The 24,286-nt window shown below is 37.7% G+C and overlaps 1 protein-coding gene across 3 annotated transcripts in view; it reads left to right on the forward strand.

Moving 5' to 3' along the window:
* card11 (caspase recruitment domain family, member 11) overlaps nucleotides 1–24,286 on the forward strand; it is a 112,004-nt gene that overhangs the window by 51,449 nt on the left and 36,269 nt on the right. For all 3 annotated transcript variants that reach the window (XM_061973996.2, XM_061973998.2, XM_061973997.2), the window contains 7 exons: nucleotides 3,570–3,718; nucleotides 10,289–10,468; nucleotides 10,676–10,822; nucleotides 18,096–18,221; nucleotides 18,383–18,586; nucleotides 21,075–21,221; nucleotides 22,929–22,992. In XM_061973996.2, the coding sequence (XP_061829980.2) occupies nucleotides 3,570–3,718; nucleotides 10,289–10,468; nucleotides 10,676–10,822; nucleotides 18,096–18,221; nucleotides 18,383–18,586; nucleotides 21,075–21,221; nucleotides 22,929–22,992 (1,017 nt within the window). The remainder of the gene's footprint in view (nucleotides 1–3,569; nucleotides 3,719–10,288; nucleotides 10,469–10,675; nucleotides 10,823–18,095; nucleotides 18,222–18,382; nucleotides 18,587–21,074; nucleotides 21,222–22,928; nucleotides 22,993–24,286) is intronic.

A 24,286-nucleotide genomic window follows, 5' to 3' on the forward strand; every position in this document is an offset into this window, starting at 1 on the left:
ACCAGTCAGAGTCTCCTCACAGACCACTGACCGTATAAAAACCAGCGCCTCCTTTCGGGTAGCCATCTACGTTCAAAATTAATTGCGTGATTAATTTGCGTAAATACATGAATAATGCAATAATAGTTTGTGATTAATCACAAGTTGACACTTCACTCTTGACTATACACTGTACATATATTTTAGGGTTGTCGAAATATATACAGTACAGGCCAAAAGTTTGGACACACCTTCTCATTCAATGCGTTTTCTTTATTTTCATGACTATTGTAGACATTGTAGATTGTCACTGAAGGCATCAAAACTATGACACCCGTGATGTGAAAACCCTTTCAGGTGACTACCTCTTGAAGCTCATCGAGAGAATGCAAGAGTGTGCAAAACAGTAGTCAGAGCAAAAGGTGGCTATTTTGAAGAAACTAGAATATAAAACATGATTTCAGTTATTTCACCTTTTTTTGTTAAGTACATAACTCCACATGTGTTCATTCATAGTTTTGATGGCTTCAGTGACAATCTACAATTAATAAATAAATTAGTCATGAAAATAAAGAAAACGCATTGAATGAGAAGGTGTGTCAAACTTGTGGCCTGTACTTAATATTTTTAAAACGTTTATTTATCCTTTTGAATATGGATTAATTGTGATTAATCACAGTCAATTACTTCCATCCATCCGTTTTCTACTGCGGGTCCCTTTTGGGGTCACGGGGGGTGCTGGAGTCTATCTCAGTTGCATTCAGGCGGAAGGCGGGGTACACCCTGGACAAGTCGCCACCTCATCGCAGGGCCAACACAGATAGACAGACAACATTCACACTCACATTCACACACTAGGGCCAATTTAGTGTTGCCAATCAAACTATCCCCAGGTGCATGTTTTTTGGAGGTGTGAGAAAGCCGGAGTACCCGGAGGGAACCCACGCCATACTTGCCAACCCTCCTGGATTTTCCGGGAGACTCCCGAAATTCAGAGGCTCCCCCAAAAACCTCCCGGGACTAATTTTCTCCCGAAAATCTCCCAAAATTCAGGCGGACTCCTAACCCACAATATAAACAGCGTACCTGCCCAATCACGTTATAACTGTAGAATGATAGAGGGCGAGTTCTTGGTTTCTTATGTGGGTTTTTTGTTAGACAGTTTCATTAACGTCCTCCCAGTGCAGTAACAACACACGACAACAGCAGTCACGTTTTTGTCTACCGTAAAGCAGTTCGTCTGCCGTAAACAGCAATGTTGTGACACTCTTAAACAGGACAATACTGCCATCTAGTGCATTTGATGAAAGCACTTTTGTGCGTGCCACACAGCAATGCATCATCAGAGACCAGGGTGTTCAGCATGGTTCGAAAAATAGTGACAGAGAATAGAACAAGGATGGACAATTCAACCCTTAACTCAACAATGAGTAGATGAGTGTTATGTGTGTGTATATGTGTAAATAAATGAACACTGAAATTCAAGTATTTATTATATATATATATATATATATATATATGTCTTAATAAGGTTATCCAAAAAATAGTGCTCGATACCGTAGTAGAGCGCAATATATGTATGTGTGGGAAAAAAAATCACAAGACTACTTCATCTCCTGATGATTGAGGGAACCCCCTCATGAAACAGGCCTGTAGAGATGAAGTAGTCTTGTGATTTTTTTTCCCACACATACATATATATATATATATATATATATATATATATATATATATATATATATATATATATATATATATATATATATATAATAAAATAAATATATATTTATAGCTAGAATTCACTGAAAGTCAAGTATTTCTTATATGTATATATATATATATATATATATATATATATATATATATATATATATATATATATATATATATATATATATATATATATATATATATATATATATATATATATATATACATATATATATATATATATGTGTGTATATATATAAGTGTGTGTGTGTATATATATTTATATACACTGCGATGAGGTGGCGACTTGTCCAGGGTGTACCCCGCCTTCCGCCCGATTGTAGCTGAGATAGGCTCCAGCGCCCCCCGCGACCCCAAAGGGAATAAGCGGTAGAAAATGGATGGATGGACATATATATATATATATATATATATATGAATGAAATACTTGACTTAGTATTTCGTCAAGTATTTCTTATAAATATATATACATATATATATATATGAAATACTTGACTTAGTATTTCGTCAAGTATTTTTTATATATATATATATATATATATATATATATATATATATATATATACGGTATATATATATATAAATATATATAATAAAAGAAATATATATTTATAGCTAGAATTCACTGAAAGTCAAGTATTTCTTATATATATATATATATATATATATATATATATATATATATATATATATATATATATATATATATGAAATACTTGACTTAGTAATTCGTCAAGTTTTTATATATATATATATATATATATATATATATATATATATATATATATATATATATATATATAATAAAATAAATATATATTTATTGCTAGAATTCACTGAAAGTCAAGTATTTCTTATATATATATATATATATATATATATATATATATATATATATATATATATATATATATATATATATATATATATATCATGAAACAGGCCTGTAGAGATGAAATAGTCTTGTGATTTTTTTCCCACACATACATACATATATATATATATATACATATATATATATATATGTATATATATATATATATATATATATATATATATATATATATATATATATATATATATATATATATATATGAAATACTTGACTGATGGGACCCCATTTTGAAAAAGTCATGAAAATGGGGTCCCACAGTACATTTTTGGGGTCCCACTTTTTTGTAACTGTTTTGAACACAAATGATAAACGTATGCATTATCCTGTTATATCTAACACTCTATATTATTTTTTGGAAAAAGTTTGTCATAAACGTTACTTAATTAATTTAAAAAAATAATACAAAAGAAAAAACAAATTTTATGCATATGTAAATGTATCAGTGGATCTAAACTTTACCGCTGCCTGTGTTTTTTTCTATATTTTTATTGTAATATTTTCAGAATATGTTTGTTCTATTTTAAGCCAAAGTAAGACAAAGAAAACAATCTGAAATTGTCTTTATTTTTAATGCGATGATTTTAATAGTCCCGCCCACATGTGTACAGATTTTCCTCCATGCGGCCCCTGAGCTAAAATAAATTTGACATCCCTGTTATAGGGAGATTTGATAAAACTTTCAGGAAATGTCAGAAAAGGAACAAGGAACAAGTTATTAGATTTTGGGAGTGATTTGGATCACCCACTAGATTCAGGATTATTCTTTGCATATTTTTCACTATTGGGACATTGGAGCTATCAGAGGTCATGTGCTCTTCGAGTGCTTTTCCAATTGGACTATTCAACAGGCCCCCCAAAAAGTGTGTTTTTATAACAGTGCTTGAAATCGTGACATATTTATAGGCATATTAGCCTGTAACGTGGGTGCCAATGCTCGCTAGTGGACAATGTGTGTGGTCTCCAGGGCACAACAAGATGAAGGAGGAGAGAAACACCTACAGCGATGAGCTGCATAGAGTCAAAGATGAGAACTACAAACTGGCCATGAGGTACGCCGCGCTGAGCGAGGAGAAGAACATGGCGGTGATGAGGAGTAGAGACCTGCAGCTGGAGGTACGGATGAAAACAGGCTTTTATGCTTCTTATTCACAGTTGCCGAGGAAGTAGTACCAGTAGAAAAGTCACACTATTGTGCACGGCAGTTTACAAAACAACGGCCATTGCACCAGGAAATACATTTCAGCCGTTTAACTTTAAAAAAGAAGAAATCCTGTAATACTTAGCAGTCACAACATTAGGAACAATCTAACTAAATCCAATACAAAAGGGTGCTTGTTGTAACACTCTCAAAATATCTTTTTTAAGCTCTAAATCTGATAATATGCATATTGAACTACTCCTATTGTGTATTGGCCCATCTCAGGCAACTTTATTGTATATTTGTTAGAGATGTCCGATCATATCGGCCTGCTGATATTATCGGCCGATAAATGCGTTAAAATGTAATATCGGAAATTATCGGTATCGTTTTTTTTATTATCGGTATCGTTTTTTTTTGTTTTTTTTAATTAAATCAACATAAAAAACACAAGATACACTTACAATTAGTGCACCAACCCAAAAAACCTTCCTCCTCCATTTACACTCATTCACACTCATTCACACAAAAGGGTTGTTTCTTTCTGTTATTAATATTCTGGTTCCTACATTACATATCAATATATATATACAGTCTGCAAGGGATACAGTCCGTAAGCACACATGATTGTGCGTGCTACTGGTCCACTAATAGTACTAACCTTTCGCAGTTAATTTGACTAATTTTCATTAATTACTAGTTTCTTTGTAACTGTTTTTGTATTGTTTTACTTTCTTTTTTATTCAAGAAAATGTTTTTAATTTATTTATCTTATTTTATTTTATAAAATTTTTTTAAACGTACCTTTTCTTCACCATACCTGGTTGTCCAAATTAGGCATAATAATGTGTTAATTCCACGACTGTATATATCGATTGATATCGGTATCGGTAATTAAAGAGTTGGACAATATCGGAATATCAGATATCGGCAAAAAGCCATTATCCGACATCCCTAATATTTGTACATGGTTTCTAGACCGAAAAGGATTAATTTGAGTAACAGGACTCGAAGAAGTGAGTTTTTAAGCGTAGCGACTGTGGTACGTGTACCACTGCTCCATCTAGTAACATACAGGGTTTTATTTTCCTTTATTCAAACACAGTCTTGCTGTTCAAACTGTGTACAACTTTACAGTGTCCGAAATATCAAATATACTTTATACGAATGGGAATTTCCTGGAAATTTGTGAATTTCAGAAAAAACAGGAATTTTTGAATATATTGACACCAGCACAATTGTCCTAGATTATATGAATGTGTTGCTGTTGTAATTTTTTGAATCAGTTGAAAAATGTTGACGTAGTAACAGTTTGAATTGAGAATTGGTATTTTGGAATTCCTGGAATTTAAAGAAAATGGGGAATTTGTAGGGGAAAAAAATGATTTGAAGGTGGAATGGTTGGAATTGGCTGAAAAATATGGACTGTGAAAACTTTGGGACAAAAGGTGGAAAAATTGCCATTCTGGGAATTCCTGAATTTTTTTTTTAACTGCCAGTAGTAAAACGGTAGTTTGATTGTCAAAGGCGAGTGGAAGGGGTTAAAAGTGGAACGGTTCAAATCAGTTAAGGAATGTAGAAAATGGCCCATTCATTTTCAATGGGAAAAATGACCCGGAAAACTGTGAACTCTGTCTTGTTTTTAACAAATACTTGGGCCTATTATGCTACTGTATTTTAATGTTGACTATTATGGTGGTACATGGAGAGCCAAGTTTTTTCTGAGGTGGTACTGGTAAAAAGTTTGAGAACGACTGCATAATGCATAAAATCTAGCCACAGAGCTTTTATGTTAACAGCGGGTTGACTCTTAACTAGATTGAGATTCAACCAAAAATGTAAAACAAAGATGATAATGCTATGATGCTGTCAAGAGTGTACAGTATTACCTCAATTTAGGAGCTTAATTGGTTCTGTGACGGAGCTCTCAACTCAAAACACTTTCAAATCAACGTCTCCCGTCGACATTTATCAAAATCAATTTCATTGGTGCTTGTGCCTCCTCCCCCAAAACAGCACAGCACATTTTTAACATGTAACATACCTTTTAAAAAGAAAAACAAACATTTAGAGAAAAACAAATTGTATAATACCAATACAATATATTGTACCACTAACAACTACAGTAGTTGTTTGAAGTAATGTATTATTAATGTACAGCATTTCCTTTCAGCTGCTTCTCTGTCAAACACATCATCATCAGCTTTTCCATATTTTCATGGATAGATGTTCGTTGTTAAGATATTATTTTAACATACTTGGCTGGCGTTAGACTCGTTCTGCTTTACTATGGTGTGGACTCGCATTGATACGATATAGCTTTACCAAGTTGGCGACACGCTCGGTCCTGTTTTTGATGATTTCAATTTTTAATTCAAATTAATATCATCCACTTCTGCTCAGCACTGTCCATCACACTCATGTTCTTCCTTCCCATGCTTGGAAAACAAAGTTATGTTGATCACTAGCGATAAGATTTCGAGTAAGACCAGATGTTTCGGGGTTAATTGTGGCTTTTGTTTTGCCAACTAATGGCAGGAATGCTTGTCACTCAAATTTTGGTTTGCAACTTAAAACATAACAATTAGCCGAGAGACAGTTCTTATCTCAAAACACTCTTAAGTCGAGGTATCGCTGTACTCACTTGACAACATGTTTAAAGGCCTACTGGCCTACACGGCGTGGCGCAGTGGACGAGTGGCCGTGCGCGACCCGAGGGTCCCTGGTTCAATCCCCACCTAGTACCAACCTTGTCATGTCCGTTGTGTCCTGAGCAAGACACTTCACCCTTGCTCCTGATGGGTGCTGGTTAGCGCCTTGCATGGCAGCTCCCTCCATCAGTGTGTGAATGTGTGTGTGAATGGGTAAATGTGGAAGTAATGTCAAAGCGCTTTGAGTACCTTGAAGGTAGAAAAGCGCTATACAAGTACAACCCATTTATCATTTATTTATTTAAATGCGATTTTCTTATTTAAACGGGGATAGCAGGTCCATTCTGTGTGTCATACTTGATCATTTCGCGATATTGCCATAGTTTTGCTGAAAGGATTTAGTAGAGAACATCGACGATAAAGTTCGCAACTTTTGGTCGCTGATAAAAAAGCCTTGCCTGTACCGGAAGTAGCAGACGATATGCGCGTGACGTCACAGGTTGTGGAACTTCTCACATCCGCACATTGTTTACAATCATGGCCACCAGCAGCGAGAGCGATTCGGACCGAGAAAGCGACGATTTCCCCATTAATTTGAGCGAGGATGAAAGACTTGTGGATGAGGAAAGTGAGAGTGAAGGACTAGAGGGCAGTGGGAGCGATTCAGATAGGGAAGATGCTGTGAGAGGCGGGTGGGACCTGATATTCAGCTGGGAATGACTAAAACAGTAAATAAACACAAGACATATATATACTCTATTAGCCACAACACAACCAGGCTTATATTTAATATGCCACAAATTAATCCCGCATAACAAACACCTCCCCCCTCCCGTCCATATAACCCGCCAATACAACTCAAACACCTGCACAACACACTCAATCCCACAGCCCAAAGTACCGTTCACCTCCCCAAAGTTCATACAGCACATATATTTCCCCAAAATCCCCAAAGTTACGTACGTGACGTGCACATAGCGGCACGCACGTACGGGCAAGCGATCAAATGTTTGGAAGCCGCAGATGCATGCGTACTCATTGTACCGTGTCTGCGTATCCAACTCAAAGTCCTCCTGGTAAGAGTCTCTGTTGTCCCAGTTCTCCACAGGCCAATGGTAAAGCTTGACTGTCATCTTTCGGGAATGTAAACAATGAAACACCGGCCGTGTTTGTGTTGCTGCAGCCGCCTGCAATACACCGCTTCCCACCTACAGTTTTCTTCTTTGCTGTCTCCATTGTTCATTGAACAAATTGCAAAAGATTCACCAACACAGATGTCCGGAATACTGTGGAATTTTGCGATGAAAACAGACGACTTAATAGCTGGCCACCATGCTGTCCCAAAATGTCCTCTACAATCCGTGACGTCACGCGCAGACGTCATCATACCGAGACGTTTTCAGCAGGATATTTCGCGCAAAATTGAAAATTGCATTTTAGTAAGCTAACCCGGCCGTATTGGCATGTGTTGCAATGTTAAGATTTCATCATTGATATATAAACTATCAGACTGCGTGGTCGGTAGTAGTGGGTTTCAGTAGGCCTTTAAAATTGTGGTTGTCGTTTGCAGTACATCAGTCTGAGAGCTACTGCTAATGTTTCTCGCATGAATTAATAGGATCAGCAGTTTTTTTTTACATTTTAATAGATTGTTTATGTAAAATACAGGGTTTTACATATTTCGATCTACAGATCATTTTTCATTGGCCCTCAGCAAATTGGAAAATGTATTTATTAATGAGATATATTAGAATTCAGGGGTGACAAACATCGCCACATTGCAGTCATCATCATCGCAATCAGAGGGCTGCTTGTAATAGTGACAATATATGAATATTATTCAGGGCCGCCCCGCCCTAAATGCAGTACATGCCTAAGGGGCGTAAAAAAAATCGATTGAATCGCGATTATTTGTAACGATTCTTAAGCGATTCAGAACAATCTAAAATCTTTTTTGTTTGTTATATATATATATATATATATATATATATATATATATATATATATATTTTTTTTAATTTATTTATTTTTTTATTTTTTTATTTATTATTATTGTTTTTTTATGAGTCCTGTCCTGCCACTCAGGCAAATCATATTGCTGATGTAGAAGCTAAGACTGTGAATCTTTGTGCACTGCACGATTCAATTTGAATTATTCGATTCAGAACCAATTTCCGATTGAAAATGATTCTCGATTCAAAATCCGTACTTTTTTAATAACATTGGGTGCCAGTTCTATGATGAACTACATTCCTCTATAAAACAAAAAAGATAAAAAGCTTTGAAAAATATTTATATTACTTAAAAAAACTGGTTTTTGTTTAATTCAATTCTACCCAAACTTTTAATAAAGTCAAATACAAACTAAGCAACAAGAGAAGTAGCCCACACTTCTCTTTTCTAAAGTAAATATTTACAGCAGATATGGGCATCTACATCAACAATATGATTTGCCTGAGTGACTGTACCGGACAGATTTAAAAGAATAATATATATTTTAAATTTTTATTTATTGTTTTTAAATAGATTTTTAATTTTTTTTAATCGATTAAGAATTGTTAGAAATAAGAATTGCGATTCTTTCGAAAATCTATTTATTTTGACAACCCAAGTTGATGCCCATTTTTGCTATACATATTTACTTAGTATGGGATACTTCTTATTAAATAAAACCAGTTTTCTTTTAAGTTATACAAACATTTATTAGAGATGTTTGTCTATTTTATGGAGGAATGTAGTTAATCATAGAACTGGCACCCACTGTTTTTTAGAAAGTATCAATTTTAAAACCAGAATCGGTTTGAATTGAATCATTACGCCCAAGATTCGAATAGAATGGAATTGTAGGGTGCCCAGAGACTCACAGTCCTAATGCGTAGGGTTGGCGCTCAGACAAGAGAAGAGGTTGAGGCAAACAGGAAGTAGAAAACAGAAATAAGAGCGCTGGATAGGAAATATTACAGAAACTAAGGAAACTAATCTAGTCCAAACTGTCAGGTGAGATCATGACAGCTTAGCACAGGCCCGGGCAATTATTTTGACTCAGGGGGCCAAATTTAGAGAAAAAAATGTGTCTGGGGGCCGGTATATCTGATTTTTAGGAGCACTAATACAAAACCTCACGATAATGTCTTATTGAATGCTAAAAACGTTATGACAGACCGGCTGAAAAAACGGAATGGAATCTAGAATGTTTTTACTGAATGAGAATGTACATATAAATAAAGAATGTGGGATTTACAATATGAACTATGAACGATAAAACGCTGAACATTGACGACATATAATTGTCACACCCCCTCTCGATCGACATATTTTACAATCAAGTGAAAAATGCAACAAACACAGCGAAATATGAACGCGAAGGGTAAAAAAACCTCCACCTACAATCTGATATTTCTGATATATCACCAAGCTTTAGAACGTTCTTGTAAAAATCTCCTTCCACGTCTGTCCCTGACACCCACATTTCAGGCTGGCCTCTCTGGAAACACTCTGTGTAAACGCTCCCCTTCCACACTGCTTGGTGCCTCGTCTGAGCTGCTGTGACTTAGATTACCATAGTAAATAATTAGATTACAACAGTAACTAGTATACCATGCAGAAGCGCAGATTCCAACCATTGAAATACTTTGTATAGTTCAAGACTACAGTTTTGATCTTAAAGATCTAAAAAAATTATTTGGGAATGTCCAGATTGAAAAGTTTAACGGGCCGCCCCGGGCCTTAATTTGCCCAGGTCTGGTTTAGCATGTATTGACCTACACGGGTTTGGTTATAGCATCTTTATTGTACAAAATGTATCAAGGTGGCCCCTCCTCACTCTTAATTATTCTTTCTTTGGACACCCCTGATCAAACTGTTAATTTTGTGTCCTCTCTGTTTGACACGCAGATTGATCAGCTAAAGCACCGGCTAAACAAAATGGATGAAGAGTGCAAGATGGAGCGGAAGCAAAGTCTCAAACTAAAGAACGACATCGAGAATCGGCCCAAGAGGGAGCAGATCTTTGAGCTCGAGCGGGAGAATGAGACCCTCAAGATAAAGATACAGGAGCTCCAGTCTATCATCCAGGTGTGGACAAATAATGATGTAAATTGCGCTCGATGCTTAGATTGTGTTAAAGTATATACTGAAGCCCATCTTCTCCTTCAAGGTAAGATGAAGAATTAGAATCGGGCGTTGTCATAAAAATTTACATTTGGCCTAATGATAGATTTTCAGCTTGAAAAAACAGTTTATAAAACGGTACATTTTCCCCTGTGCTCTCTGAACGCTCAGCCCGGACCTCTGTCTGCATCGGACAAAGACATCCTCGACATTTTAGAACACGACAGACAGGAAGCGATCGAGGACAGACAAGACCTGGTCAACCGTCTCTACAACATCCACGAGGAAGTCAGACAAGCAGAAGAACTACGAGACAAGGTGACACACACTCATAGGGTCACAAAGAAGATAAGGTTTACACCAGGGCTATTCAACTGGCGGCTCAGGGGGCCAAATCTGGACTGGGAATGACATCATTCCAGCCCACGAGTTCAGTTCTTTCTTTCTTTTCTTTCTTTAGTTTATTTCGAACATGAACACACTTACAGCATAATACATCACACAATTTCATATAATTTCACTTTACATCATGTCTGAAAAGGAGTAGGAAGAAGCAAAGCTTATTTAATCCTACCCCTTTCCCACTTCAGAGTGTTTACAAATATATACATTCATTTACTGACATTTTTTTTATAGTAAAATGACATCTCTGAATGAGTAATACAACAGTTTTGTAATATATAATTAAGTCAGTCATTATTAACATACTGAGATGAAGAAAATGTTATTTTCAATAAGGTTGAAAGTATTTCTCATAATTCTTCTTTGTTCTTTGTACTTTTCAGTTCAAAACTTGTGAGGCAAATATTTTTGCAGCAAATTATCTCTGTTGTATAGAGAAACTTGGACCACTGTAAACACATTGACAGATCCTTGCATTGACATTTTAACCTTGCTAGAAAACGTCAAACACTGGGGTCCAAACTTGTGTTATACAACTGTGGCATTCCTCAGGGTATGTAAATTAGTAGTTTGAGTTCATTCCTTTTTGACATGTACAAACCCTGTTTCCATATGAGTTGGGAAATTGTGTTAGATGTAAATATAAACGAAATACAATGATTTGCAAATCATTTTCAACCCATATTCAATTGAATGCACTACAAAGACAAGATATTTGATGTTCAAACTCATAAACTTTTTTTTTTTTTTTGCAAATAATCATTAACTTTAGAAATTTATGCCAGCAACACGTGACAAAGAAGTTGGGAAAGGTGGCAATAAACACTGATAAAGTTGAGGAATGCTCATCAAACACTTATTTGGAACATCCCACAGGTGAACAGGCAAATTGGGAACAGGTGGGTGCCATGATTGGGTATAAAAGTAGATTCCATGAAATGCTCAGTCATTCACAAACAAGGATGGGGCGAGGGTCACCACTTTGCCAACAAATGCGTGAGCAAATTGTTGAACAGTTTAAGAAAAACCTTTCTCAACCAACTATTGTAAGGAATTTAGGGATTTCACCATCTACGGTTCGTGATATCATCAAAGGGTTCAGAGAATCTGGAGAAATCACTGCACGTAAGCAGCTAAGCCCGTGACCTTTGATCCCTCAGGCTGTACTGCATCAACAAGCGATATCAGTGTGTAAAGGATATCACCACATGGTGTCAGGAACACTTCAGAAACCCACTGTCAGTAACTACAGTTGGTCGCTACATCTGTAAGTGCAAGTTAAAACTCTCCTCTGCAAGGCAAAAACCGTTTATCAACAACACCCAGAAACGCTGTCGGCTTCGCTGGGCCTGAGCTCATCTAAGATGGACTGATACAAAGTGGAAAAGTGTTCTGTGGACATTCTGACAGAGCTGGCACACAGGTGCGTCTATCAGGCCCCAGGTGAACAGGTTAGCAGGGCTTGGGAGGACATCATAAACTGACTGGACCAAGAACTTAAACTGGTGTGGCTCCGCTTTCCAGAGTTTGGTCCAGGTGATCTTGCGGCCAGCTATGTGCTCCCACTTGGTCCAGGCACCCTGCTTGCTCATTCCCACCACTCTGCTGAAGCGAGCCTCCTCTTGGACAAGCTTTCGCCTTTCCTTTCCTCTGGCTCTGCTGTAGCTTGGTTTTGTGTTGCTACCCAGCCCAGCCCGACCAGTAGCCACGGTTCCTACCAGGGTGCTGTGCTGCAGTCTCGCCTCTGCCCGCTCCACTGCATCCTGGGCACGCCACTTCCTTCCTGTTCTGACCTCCACACCTGCTGAAGATACTTTCCCATCAGCAGAATCTCTGTAGAGCAGGACTTATCTGGCCGGGAAACCTTGAACACCTCTGCCAGACTACTGAAAGGAAGCTGCAGCTTGGTGTTGTGCCCAAACAAAGCAATACTGCTTACGCTCCGTAGCAGACCCAGCCACCTGCGCAGGGACGAGCTGATCTTCTTTTCAAAACCCTCCACGATGGTCATTGGGAATTCGTACATCAGCAGCGGCCAGAAGAGACGAGGCAGGATGCCATGCTGATATGCTATAAACAGATGTTATATATATTTAAAGACACAACTTTGTGTTATAGGTGACTAAGTATATTATTAATAGTTATTTGTCTAGACATTTTGAGCTTTTTCTCCTTACATTTCAATTTTTTTTCATCTTTTTTCTTATTATTGTTACTGTTGTTGTTTAATTAATAATTTGCTCACACACAACTTTTAAAATTTTAGCAGACACATTAGGTATATTTGCACAAAATACCAGATTGGTATTGCTGATACCAGTCTTTATTTTACTCGGTATTGGATCGGAAAGAGGCTCCAGTGACCCCGAGAGGGACAAGCGGTAGAAAATGGATGGATCGGAAAGAAAATCAGTGGTATCGCACATCACAACTTCTCAGGAATATATAAAATAAGACTACTGAATCGAGAAATCTGGTCCACAGGTCCTTAGCTTTCTAGAAATGTGGCCCCCAAAACAATCTAGTTGAAAAACCCTGGTTTATTGTGCTATCTAGATACAAACCCCGTTTCCATATGAGTTGGGAAATTGTGTTAGATGTAAATACAAACGGAATACAATGATTTGAAAATCATTTTCAACCCATATTCAGTTGAATATGCTACAAAGACAACATTTTTGATGTTCAAACTGATACACATTTTTTTTTGCAAATAATCATTAACTTTAGAATTTGATGCATGCAACACGTCACAAGAACATTGGGAAAGGTGGCAATAAATACTGATAAAGTTGAGGAATGCTCATCAAACACTTATTTGGAACATCCCACAGGTGTGCAGGCTAATTGGGAACAGGTGGGTGCCATGATTGGGTATAAAAACAGCTTCCCAAAAGATGCTCAGTCTTTCACAAGAAAGGATGGGGCGAGGTACACCCCTTTGTCCACAACTGCGTGAGCAAATAGTCAAACAGTTTAAGAACAACGTTTCTCAAAGTGCAATTGCAAGAAATGTAGGGATTTCAACATCTAAGGTCCATAATATCATCAAAAGGTTCAGAGAATCTGGAGAAATCACTCCACGTAAGCGGCATGGCCGGAAACCAACATTGAATGACCGTGACCTTCGATCCCTCAGACGGCACTGTATCAAAAACCGACATCATTCTCTAAAGGATATCACCACATGGGCTCAGGAACACTTCAGAAAACCACTGTCACTAAATACAGTTTGTCGCTACATCTGTAAGTGCAAGTTAAAGCGCTGGCTTCTCTGGGCGCGAGATCATCTAAGATGGACTCATGCAAAGTGGAAAAGTGTTCTGTGGTCTGACGAGTCCACTTTTCAAATTGTTTTTGGAAATATTCGACATCGTGTCATCTGGACCAAAGGGTAAGCGAACCATCCAGACTGTTATCGACGCAAAGTTCAAAAGCCAGCATCTGTGATGGTATGGAGGTGCATTAGTGCCCAAGGCATGGGTAACTTACACATCTGTGAAGGCACCATTAATGCTGAAAGGTACATACAGGTTTTGGAACAACATATGATGCCATCTAAGAGCCGTCTTTTTCATGGACGCCCCTGCTTATTTCAGCAAGACAATGCCAAGCCACATTCAGCACGTGTTACAACAGCGTGGCTTTGTAAAAAAAGAGTGCGGGTACTTTCCTGGCCCGCCTGCAGTCCAGACCTGTCTCCCATCGAAAATGTGTGGCGCATTATGAAGCGTAAAATACGACAGCGGAGACCCCGGACTGTTGAACGACTGAAGCTCTACATAAAACAAGAATGGGAAAGAATTCCACTTTCAAAGCTTCAACAATTAGTTTCCTCAGTTTTCAATCGTTTATTGAGTGTTGTTAAAAGAAAAGATGATGTAACACAGTGGTGAACATGCCCTTTCCCAACTACTTTGGCACATGTTGCAGCCATGAAATTCTAAGTTAATTATTATTTGCAAAAAAAAAAGAAAAGTTTATGAGTTTGAACATCAAATATCTTGTCTTTGTAGTGCATTCAATTGAATATGGGATGAAAAGGATTTGCAAATCATTGTATTCCGTTTATATTTACATCTAACACAATTTCCCAACTCATGTGGAAACAGGGTTTGTATATGCACTTGACAAATACAATAAATACCTGCACCTACTTCCAGATTAAATTCTGAAAGTAATGATGTAAAAGTATCTAAATAGATGCATATGCAGTACTTAATCTAGTATTACTTAGGCAATATTTACATGACAATAATGTAATGGCAGGAAGTCATTATGCAACATACCAGTTTAATTTACAGTGTCAAAAAACTAAAGAGGAGAAATATAACCTTAGAGGAAAAAATAATTTAAAACATTTATATGCACGTACAACACTTAAAACTTTTAGCATATCAGTATGTGGAATTAAATTATGGAATGGATTAAGTAAAGAAGTTAGAAATTGTACTGATATGATCCAGTTTAAGAGGTTGTTCAAAATAATAGTGCTTACAGAGTACAAAAAAGAAGAATTATGAGAAATACTTTCAACCTTATTGAAAATAAGATATTCTTCATCTCAGTATGTTAATAATGACTGAATTAATTAATTAATTACATATTACAAAACTGTTGTATACTAATTCATAGATGTTATTTTATTATATAAATAGGTCAGTAAATGATTCTACCGGTATATATTTGTAAACGCTTGAAGTGGGAAAGGGGTAGGATTAAATAAGCTTTGCTTCTTCCTACTCCTTTTCGGGCATGATGTAAAATGAAATGATATGAAATTGTGTGATGTATTATGATGTAAGTGTGTTCATGTTCGAAATAAACTAAAGAAAGAAAAGAAAAAATGAAATAAACAATCTAACATTTATGTCACATACATGACTACTATCACAGAGAAAGGTAACAAAAACAACTAGCATTAACAATTACGCATGACTTCTTCAACTGTTTACAAAAGTGCCACAAGGCATGCTGGAAAACCAGAAGCACCGCCAGTGACTCTACATATGTTCAAGCAAAAGCAAGAAAAATATCTGAAATGAAGGGCAACAAATACACATTTGATCATGTATGCATTTACTACCTAAAGGGCCCCTCTAATGGTGCCAACATTGGCATTTGTTTCATAGTTCTAGACCTAAAAAGTGTGTATACGGGTAAAATCCCCACCTCCCCACCCCCAAAATAGATATGGTAGTAATTTTAGGTCTGTTTTTTAACAAGTTTCAGCACATTTTGGAATGCTCACTTTTAGCTAAAAAATGTGGGCGGACCTGCATCAGCCTGCTGTTGTCACTTGTAGAAGACTGGAGGCATTTCCATGTGTTTTGGTAGAATCCTCATCCCGAATCATGTTGTTTTTGTGCATAATTTGAAGGAATTATCAAATATGTCTGCCAGATGCATTGTTGCAGTTTGTAGGAATACAACTAAAGAAGTGGTCAGTCTGCATACATTTTCAAATGATGAGGAAAGTTTGAGCCTCTCCAGTCAAATTGACTCGTTCAAAATGGGACAGACCAAGCGAGAGGAGTGTAATTTGCAGCCATAAGGTTCTAAAATCTAAAGAAGAAGGGTTTTGGTTAGAGTTTGGATGGAAAAAATGCAAAAGACTCCAGCAAAAGGCAATCCTGAAAATCTGGAGCACCCTTTAGAGTAGAAAGACTGAGTCAGAACGTGCAGAAAAAAGCAGAAAGAAGAGCAGTCCTTGCGCTCAAGAAAGAGAAAAAAAGAAGATAAGACTCTAGTATTCTATTTTGCGTCCTCTTCTACTGATGTTTTCTTCAAGCGCTTTGAAGAAATGCTACAAAGAGCATTAGGAAACACAGGCTATGCTGTTTATAGAAGAGGAGATGGAAAAGCAGAGAAGTCCGGAAATAGCCGATCATTTATATTTAATTATTTTAAGTTTTAAAGTAATCATGTACCAGGGTGACAAAACCATGCAATTAAGTGATCAAAATAATAGTTTTACATGCCTTACATGCCACCCTCTGGAAGACGTTGTGCATCGTTCCAGTTCCCAAAAAGAACTTCCCCCGTGAGCTGAACGACTACAGACTAGTGGCGCTCACCTCTCATATAATGAAGACAATGGAGCGGCTCTTTCTCAGCCTCCTCAGAGCACAGGTGCAACATGCCCAGGACAGCCTGCAGTTTGAGTACCAGGCAGGCGTTGGTGTGGAGGATGCTATCCTTTACCTGCTGCACCGAGCCCACTCACACCTGGATAAGGGAAATGGCACTGTGAGGATCCTTTTCCTGGACTTCTCGAGTGCCTTTAATACTATCCAGCCCCGCCTTCTCCAGGACAAGCTGGACAGAATGCGAGTGGACCCCTGCCTGGTTGCCTGGATTTCAAACTACCTCACTGATAGGCCACAGTACGTCAGACTGAAGGACATCACGTCTGACACTGTGATCAGCAGCACCGGAGCACCGCAGGGAACGGTGCTGGCCCCTCTTCTCTTCACCCTGTACACCGCTGACTACTGCTACAAATCAGAGCTGTGTCACATCCAAAAGTACGCGGATGACACAGCCATCGTTTGATGCATCAGGGACGGCAGAGAGGAGGAGTTTCAGAGCCTGGTGAGGGACTTTGCTGTCTGGTGCCACAGGAACCTCTTGCAGCTCAATCCGTCATAGACCAAGGAGCTGGTCATTGACTTTGGGAGGTCGAGTCCAATGTCACAACCTATTGTGATCGAGGGAGTCGAGGTACAGACCGTGGACTCATTCAAGTACCTCGGGGTGTGGGTGGACAATAAGCTGGACTGAACTGTTAACACGGACCACTTGTACAGGAAAGGACCGAGCAGGCTGTACTTCCTGAGGATGCTGCGCTCCTTCAACATCTGTAAAAAACTCTTGTGGATGTACTACCAGTCTGTGGTTGGTTGCCAGTGTTCTGTACTACATCGTAGTGTGCTGGGGGGGGCAATACATCTAAGAAGGACAGCTCCAGACTGGAGAAACTAATCAGTGTGCACACTGACAACATCATTAAAATATATTTCCAAGTTGTTTCTGTATTTGATCCATATTGCTCATCATGTACGGATCATTGAAAACCACAAAACTTGACCTCCTTTTACATAAAAGCTTGTTCGCTAATGTCACCGTTATATATTGTATTTACATCTCATTGTCATTGTGGTGTGTGTGTGTGTGTGTGTGTGTGTAGTACCTGGAGGAAAAAGAGGATCTGGAGCTCAAGTGCTCCACACTGCAGAAAGACTGTGAGATGTACCGCAACCGCATGGACACCATCACCATGCAACTAAAGGAAGTGGAAAAAGAGAGAGACCAGGTGACACACTAAGTTCCTATTCATATTCACTAAAACATAGTTTCGTTGTACTACATAGTTTCGTTGTAATTGTGCAATGACAATAAAGTCCTATCCTATATTCCACTCTCGATACAACTGTCATTGATAATTGTGCGTGTATATTTTTCTGTCATGCACAGGCCTTTAGGTCCAGAGACGAGGCCCAGCACCAGTTCTCACAGAGTCTGATTGACAAAGACAGGTATCGCAAGCAGATTAGGGAAATGGAGGAGAAGAGCGACGAGCTCCACATCGAGATGGTGCGGAAAGAAGCCAAGCTGGTCACGCTGGAATCTCGCCTCAGGCGCCTCTCCAAGGACATTGGTAGCCCAGCCTTTGATCAGGTTTGAGGTTTTGACAATAAAGTAGGGCTGTCAAAAATAAACTAACTCATGTGATTAATCTAAAAACATTGTCGCATTATTCTGCGCGGATTATTCACGCAATTTGACCGTACACGCTTCCATTACCATAACCGTGGATGGTTACCTTTTTTTTTTTGCATACTTAATAACATGCGATCAAAAGTTTGCTTACAATAAAGCCTATGAGAGCCGTGCAATTCTGCCTATTAACATCTACATTGAGGTCTTATATACATGATGTAAGTATATATGTAACGTAGTAATGACCACATTTACAATAACATTTAATATGTATGTATTTTGCTAATTTTAAGTATACGCTGCTCATTAATTTAAAAAATGCATCACGTTTGCTTTTTTTTTCTTCATCAGTGATTATTACTCACTGCAGACTTTATGAGAGCCTACAAACATAATAAACCATCACTTACTGTATAAGGTCTGCTATCATTAGGATGCTGTCTGATAGGATGTTCATATAATCCCATTTAGATGAAGAATGTCTCATAATCCTTGCTAAAAAAAAAGCGTCTTTTTGTGCTGTTCTCGCCATTTTCGGGTCCTAAATGGCTGTCAAAGTGTACCAACTTGTCGGAATACCTACTCAGACTTATTCTCTCCAGGTGAGAGGCATGATTTGTGATCTAGAATAAACTTACAGGGAGTAAGGAAGTGAGGTAACAGCAGACCAGTCGATGATGTAAACATAGAGACACACAGGAAGTGATCACGGCGCCGCTATAAATAGTTTGTCTCTGTTTGCGCTTATAGTAACAATATCACTAATACTTGGTTAATATTCAAGTCACAAAATGTAAATGTACTATTGTTGGTGGTTTTTGAATGGTTATTTATTGGATTTCATGAGCGAAATAGAGGAGCTCCCTTTGGCTCCGCTGTAAGCAGACTTTTCTTTACGTTTGTTTACAAGTTAGAATGCATTTTTTTCAAATCCATCCGTCATCATGTCTTTCATAAAGATTGCGAACGATGGCCAAAATTCCAAAAAAAGGGCAGTTCCCTTATAAAGGCAGCGCAGGTTTTTATACGGTCAGTAATCAGGTCAGTGCAAATGAGTGAGGAGACGTCGACTCTTTCTTGTGCTTGCGGGCAAATTACACTTCAAATTACACTTGTTTTGAACACATAATTGTGGTGCATTCAAGTAACAAGCATCAAGAACATTCAAAGACAAACTCCACTTTTTGGGGATTGTTGCCTATAGTTCACAATTGTTATGTAGGACAGGAACAAATATATTTTTCTTTTTTTTAATGCATTCTAACTCGTAAAATACGGCGACTACTGGGTGGCTAATAATGCAGCTAATAGGAGTACGCTCTAGCGCCCATAAAGCCCTCTAAAACATCCAAAAACCGCCAACAGAACTCCAGTGCCATCTCGTGACCTGAATATTAAACAAGTATTAGCAATATTTGTATTGTAAGCGCTAGTGCAAACTATTTTTAGAGGCACCGTGATCACAGAGAGCAAACTAGCTTATGCTGCTATATTGACATAGTGAGCTGCTGCTGCTGAGTTGGTGAAAAGTAATTCTAGTTTATAAATTATGTCTCAGCCCTGGAAAGTAGCAGGTTGTGGACATAAACCGAGATGTTGGTCAACTTTGACGTTCAACTTAAACTCGGAGGTGGTGATAAAGACACAAAAAGACGCCTGTATGCGGAACTTTTTTTTAACCCTTCAAGAGGATTATGATTAATTCTTCATCTAAACGAGAAGATGTGAACATCCTATCAGTCGGCATCCCAGTGATAGCAGATATTGTACAGTAAGTGATTGTCATATTATGTTTAAAGTTTGTATTTCTTATTAAGCACTTAATAATACTGTCCCTTGATGCTTAGTGTTGTTGAAGGAAACAGCGAACGATGCGTCTGAAATTAATTCCCTGCCGTGTGTATAAAATGAGCAAAATACATAAATATGACATGGTATTATGATTGTTCCTGTTACATTACATACATACTTACAACGTGTATATAAAACGTTGATAGAGGACTTTGGATGTTTTTTAGAGCGCTTTATAGATGGAATTGAGTGACACAAATTGGCTCAATTGTAGCTGACTTTTACTAGAGTTTATTTATTAGTTAGAATGATAAAAAAAAAAAATAAAAAAAATAAAAATATTTTGTCTTACATAAGGATTGTGAATTATAAACACTTTTTTTTAAAGTTTAGTTTCCTTTGAAAACATGTTCCTGTTTGACATTCTAACGAAAAAATTGTATTTTGTTGAACTATTGAGTTGTTTTTTAAGTTAATTTGTATTATGCAAGCGGGTAATAACCTATTATTAATCATGAATATTCAAAATTCAAAAGTGTGATTAATTTGATTAAAAATAGTAATAATTTGATAGCACTACAATAAAACTATATGTTTTTTTTAATTATTATTGCAAAAATATTTCAGGACTTTTTTCCCTTATTTTTTTACTCAGAGCCTGCTAAGGGACTCAACCCCAACCATCTACTGTCAAGGGGAGCTGAAACGTGCTCCGGGCCAATCCGAATGGTCCAGTGACGACTCCCCAGATGACAGGATACTTGATGAGCCCCGCCTCAGACGGCGACCCAATTTGAAAGCAGTTGAGCCGCCGTCCACCCCTCACAGTGTTATACAGCAGTACCTCAACTTAGGAGCTTCATTGGTCCTGGTTTGGTTTAAGTTTATATCCAACATGTATGCAGTCACAATATGTTACGTGATCTCACAAGTTACATATTCTCATTTCTCTTTACAACATGTCCGAAAAGGAGTAGGAGGAAGTAAAGCTTATTTAATCCTACGCCTTTTCCAATTCATTGCAATTACACATATGATCACTTCCTATTCTTATAAATAACAGTTTAAATATACTGTACATATTTAGATATGACAGTTCTCTTGATAGTTATAATCAATTATAATTCACATAATAAGATGGGTTGTATCTCATTTTCAATAAGGTTCAAGACAATTATGAACTTATTCTTCCTTGTACTTTGTAAAGACTTCCAGTTTGAACAGCCTCTTAAAGTGGATCATACTAGTACATTGTTTGACTTCTTTGCTTAATCTATTCTATAATTTAATTCCACATATACCGGTAGTTATATTAAAGGTCTTAAGTGTTGTACATGACTGAGCTCTTAACTCAAAACACTTGTATTTCAAATCAATGTCTCTCATTTAAATTAATTGAAATCAATGTATTAGGTGCTTGCCCCCGACCCAAAACAAGAACAAAATTCTGCACCATGTAACATGCTTTTTAAAAAGAAAAAAACAACTTTTAGATCAGCAATATTGTATAAAAATATCCAATAAAATGTACCATTAACAGCTACAGTATAGTTTTATGTAGTAATGTAATAGTAATGTACAACATTGACCTTGGAGAGGGGACTTCCACTGTATCTCCTTCCAGCTGCTTCTTTGTCAAACACACCATCAGCAGCTTCTCTTTATTTTAATGGATTAATGTCCACAGTTTAGATATTATTTCAACATTTAAAGTTAAAGTACCAATGATTGTCACACACACACTAGGTGTGGTGAAATTTGTCCTCTTCATTTGACCCATCCCCTTTTTCACCCCCCTGGGAGGTAATGGGTCCCATTTTTATAGTCTTTGGTATGACTCGGCCGGGGTTTGAACTCACAACCTACCGATCTCAGGGCGGACACTCTAACCACTAGGCCACTGCGTTAGACTCTTTCTGCTTCAGTATGGTGCAGACAAGCTGCGATACATTTGCTTTGCTTTGCCAAATCGGCGACACACTTGGTCGTGTTTTTGATAATTTATTTTTTTAATTTAATAATAATAATAATAATAATCCACTTCTTCTTCTCAGCTTCATCCTTCACACTTCTTCCTTCCCATGCTTGGAAAAACAAAGTCATGCAATCTCTAGCTATAAGACCAGATGTTTTGGGTGGCTCTTACGGGGTTCACTATGACATTTGCTACGCCGACTAATGGTGGGGATGCTTGTAACTCAAATTTTTGTTTGCAACTTAAAGCACAAGAGACAGTTCTTATCAAAAACCACTCTTAAGTTGAGGTACCACTTTACACTTTTTCAAACTAAAGTACCCAAACACCACTGTGTGTACATTCTATTTATAAAGGCATGATTGATCATACAGATAAGGAGACCTGGAAAAGAATGCCAACTGATCTAACGCCAGCTATTATCTCTAAAATGTTTTGTTTGCAATACACTCTGAAAATTTCAGTGTAAAAAGTTGCTTGCATTAGGATTCTGCAACTCATCACATTAAGCTGAAGATCTATTTTGTCTTTTAGAACAGATCCAAGAACGTGTTACCCAAAGAGCATGCAGTTATTATGGAGGCTTGTCATCTTGCAGGTAATTTATGTGGCCATAACATGAATGCTAGATGACATTTATCTGACATTGTATCATCTATATACAAACCCTGTTTCCATATGAGTTGGAAAATTGTATTAGATGTAAATATAAACGGAATACAATGATTTGCAAATCATTTCCAACCCATATTCAGTTGAATATGCTACAAAGACAACATATTTGATGTTCAAACTGATAAACATTTTTTTTTCTTGCAAATAATCATTAACTTTAGAATTTGATGCCAGCAACACGTGACAAATAAGTTGGAAAAGGTGGCAATAAATACTGATAAAATTGAGAAATGCTCATCAAACACTTATTTGGAACATCCCACAGGTGAACAGGCAAATTGGGAACAGGTGGATGCCATGATTGGGTATAAAAGTAGATTCCATGAAATGCTCAGTCATTCACAAACAAGGATGGGGCAAGGGTCACCACTTTGTCAACAAATGCGTGAGCAAATTGTTGAACAGTTTAAGAAAAACCTTTCTCAATCAGCTATTGCAAGGAATTTAGGGATTTCACCATCTACGGTCCGTAATATCATCAAAGGGTTCAGAGAATCTGGAGAAATCACTGCACGTAAGCAGCTAAGCCCGTGACCTTCGATCCCTCAGGCTGTACTGCATCAACAGGCGATATCAGTGTGTAAAGGATATCACCACATGGGCTCAGGAACACTTCAGAAACCCACTGTCAGTAACTACAGTTGGTCGCTACATCTGTCAGTGCAAGTTAAAACTCTCCTATGCAAGGCGAAAACCGTTTATCAACAACACCCAGAAACGCCGTCGGCTTCGCTGGGCCTGAGCTCATCTAAGATGGACTGATACAAAGTGGAAAAGTGTTTTGTGGTCTGACGAGTCCACATTTCAAATTGTTTTTGGAAACTGTGGACGTCGTGTCCTCCGGACCAAAGAGGAAAAGAACCATCTGGATTGTTATAAGCGCAAAGTTGAAAAGCCAGCATCTGTGATGGTATGGGGGTGTATTAGTGCCCAAGACAAGGGTAACCTACACATCTGTGAAGGCGCCATTAATGCTGAAAGGTACATGCAGGTTTTGGAGCAACATATGTTGCCATCCAAGCAACATTACCATGGACGCCCCTGCTTATTTCAGCAAGACAATGCCAAGCCATGTGTTACTCAACGTGGCTTCATAGTAAAAGAGTGCGGGTACTAGACTGGCCTGCCTGTAGTCCAGACCTGTCTCCCATTGAAAATGTGTGGCGCATTATGAAGCCTAAAATACCACAATGGAGACCCCCTGACTGTTGAACAAC

This window comes from Nerophis lumbriciformis, linkage group LG22 (genome assembly GCF_033978685.3).
Source record: "Nerophis lumbriciformis linkage group LG22, RoL_Nlum_v2.1, whole genome shotgun sequence".
Taxonomy (NCBI): Eukaryota; Metazoa; Chordata; class Actinopteri; order Syngnathiformes; family Syngnathidae; genus Nerophis; species Nerophis lumbriciformis.